This window comes from Phytophthora parasitica (genome assembly GCF_000247585.1).
Source record: "Phytophthora parasitica INRA-310 unplaced genomic scaffold supercont2.3, whole genome shotgun sequence".
NCBI classification, from domain to species: Eukaryota; Oomycota; class Peronosporomycetes; order Peronosporales; family Peronosporaceae; genus Phytophthora; species Phytophthora nicotianae.
This window is the reverse complement of record NW_008648989.1, coordinates 823,594-825,275: the sequence shown is the minus strand read 5'-3', so window position 1 is coordinate 825,275 and position 1,682 is coordinate 823,594. Positions and strand designations below refer to the sequence as shown.

At 44.0% G+C, this 1,682-nt stretch overlaps 1 protein-coding gene across 1 annotated transcript; it reads right to left on the bottom strand.

Annotated features, from left to right (window-relative positions):
* Positions 1-120: 120 nt before the first annotated feature.
* Positions 121-961, bottom strand: PPTG_01419 (hypothetical protein; the record flags this gene model as incomplete). Its single annotated transcript, XM_008894719.1, has 4 exons — positions 121-234; positions 292-603; positions 680-761; positions 822-961. 4 exons carry the CDS (start codon positions 959-961, stop codon positions 121-123), a joined length of 648 nt encoding a protein of 215 aa, XP_008892967.1.
* Between the last annotated feature and the right edge of the window lie 721 nt (positions 962-1,682).

Here is a 1,682-nt window from a genome sequence, read left to right as displayed (position 1 = left end):
CCGGTGAAACATAGGAGATGTATTCCGTGAGAGCAACCTGTCGGAAAAACAGCAAGTTACATATTGTGAACTTGCCGCACTATATAAGAAATGCGCGCTTCACAACAGTAGCTACTCGATCTAAGCTCTTGAGTTGCTGTGAGCACGTTGTGTAATATCTCGTGGCTGGCAAAACATGGTAATTGTTGGTGGGTCTTGCGAAGCTGAATCAGAATATTTCCAGACAAGATGCTGCTAAAAAAATAAAAAAAACAACAACTTGAAAACGAACAGCTTCGAGCTGATCTCTACCTTCCCATGTGCTTCGAGCTGAAGGATCGAGGGTGCCGCCAGATCCTCCTTGAGATCTACCACTTGTCCCTTCAGAGCACGCACTTTCACCTCCATCTTCCTCTCCAATCCTCGCACCTTCTCCTCCAACGTATGAATTCTCTCGACAGAACCTGAGTTATGCACAAACATGTAGGTCGCCAATCTTGTGGAGTGCAGAAAGGAGATTTTCAAGCTTAGAATCAGTTGAAGAGCGCCATTGCTCAGCAACGTTAACTCGCGCTGCGCACCCCCTGCATCATCCAGCTTACTGTCCAAGATATCTTGAAAATACTACGTATCCACATTCACGACACGCATCAGGGTACTTAATCGTTTTCGCCGCATTGAATCCAAATTGCTCAATTACCTTCACAAAATCACTGGCCGAGGTTCCAGGTATCGCGTTGGTGGCTGTAATATAGTCGGCTCGGTCTAGATCGCCCTTGTACCTGCTCCGCAAAACCCTCAGAATTAGTTAATCAAATCTCCAGCACCAAACAGAAACGTACCATTGTTTTTTGCTTGCAGGTTCTTCCATCCAGAACCTCATCTTGCCGTTCTCGAGGCGGATAACGTAGCGAAAAGTCGGGACTGGAGGTGGAGCAAAGGCTGTCACGCCTTCCACTTCGAGAGCTTCTTGTAGCTCCATCACTAAGCTTGCAACTTCTTCAATGCGAGTAGTAATATCCAGCACATAACGCCGCCAGTTTTTTTTCTTCCCGTAATTTACCAACGAGAGGAGGTTTAGAGCTTCCTGACCACCAGCTATTGAAATCGACTACAACACTGCTAGGTAGCATCTGGTGCGAAGGAGGTCTCCTCCACATCTCCAAGCACCACAGATAAGATTCGCTAACTCTGATGTCAACTACATTTTGGATTCGAAAAAAAAACAAGAGTTGATCAACGCGATTCGATATGATCAACAACTGATTCATATTTATCCTTTATCCTTCAGCTGTTCCTTGACAATCTGCATTACATTATTGTAGCTGATCTCGAATATCTCGAGGTAGATTGGCGATAGCAGTGTTGATTATGTCAAGCTCGTGTTTCAGTTCGAGAATGTCCTGATGAATCTGTTGCGATGGTGTTTGGCCCATACCGTAGTTGTGTATATAATTTGGACGACAACAAATACTTAAACCAACTCACCAAGAGCAGACTTCAACTGAGGCATATTTTCATTAACAAACTCATTCTTCTTCAACCACTGAATGTAGTTGCTATCGATACGTTGAATCTGTAGGATGGTCTTACCTTTATATTTCCCCCAAGTCATTAGGAATGATCCATCATCATTGACAAACTTACCCTTAAGAAATTCACTTATCGCAGGGTTGGAATCAATGAGAATCTTTTGATTCAGC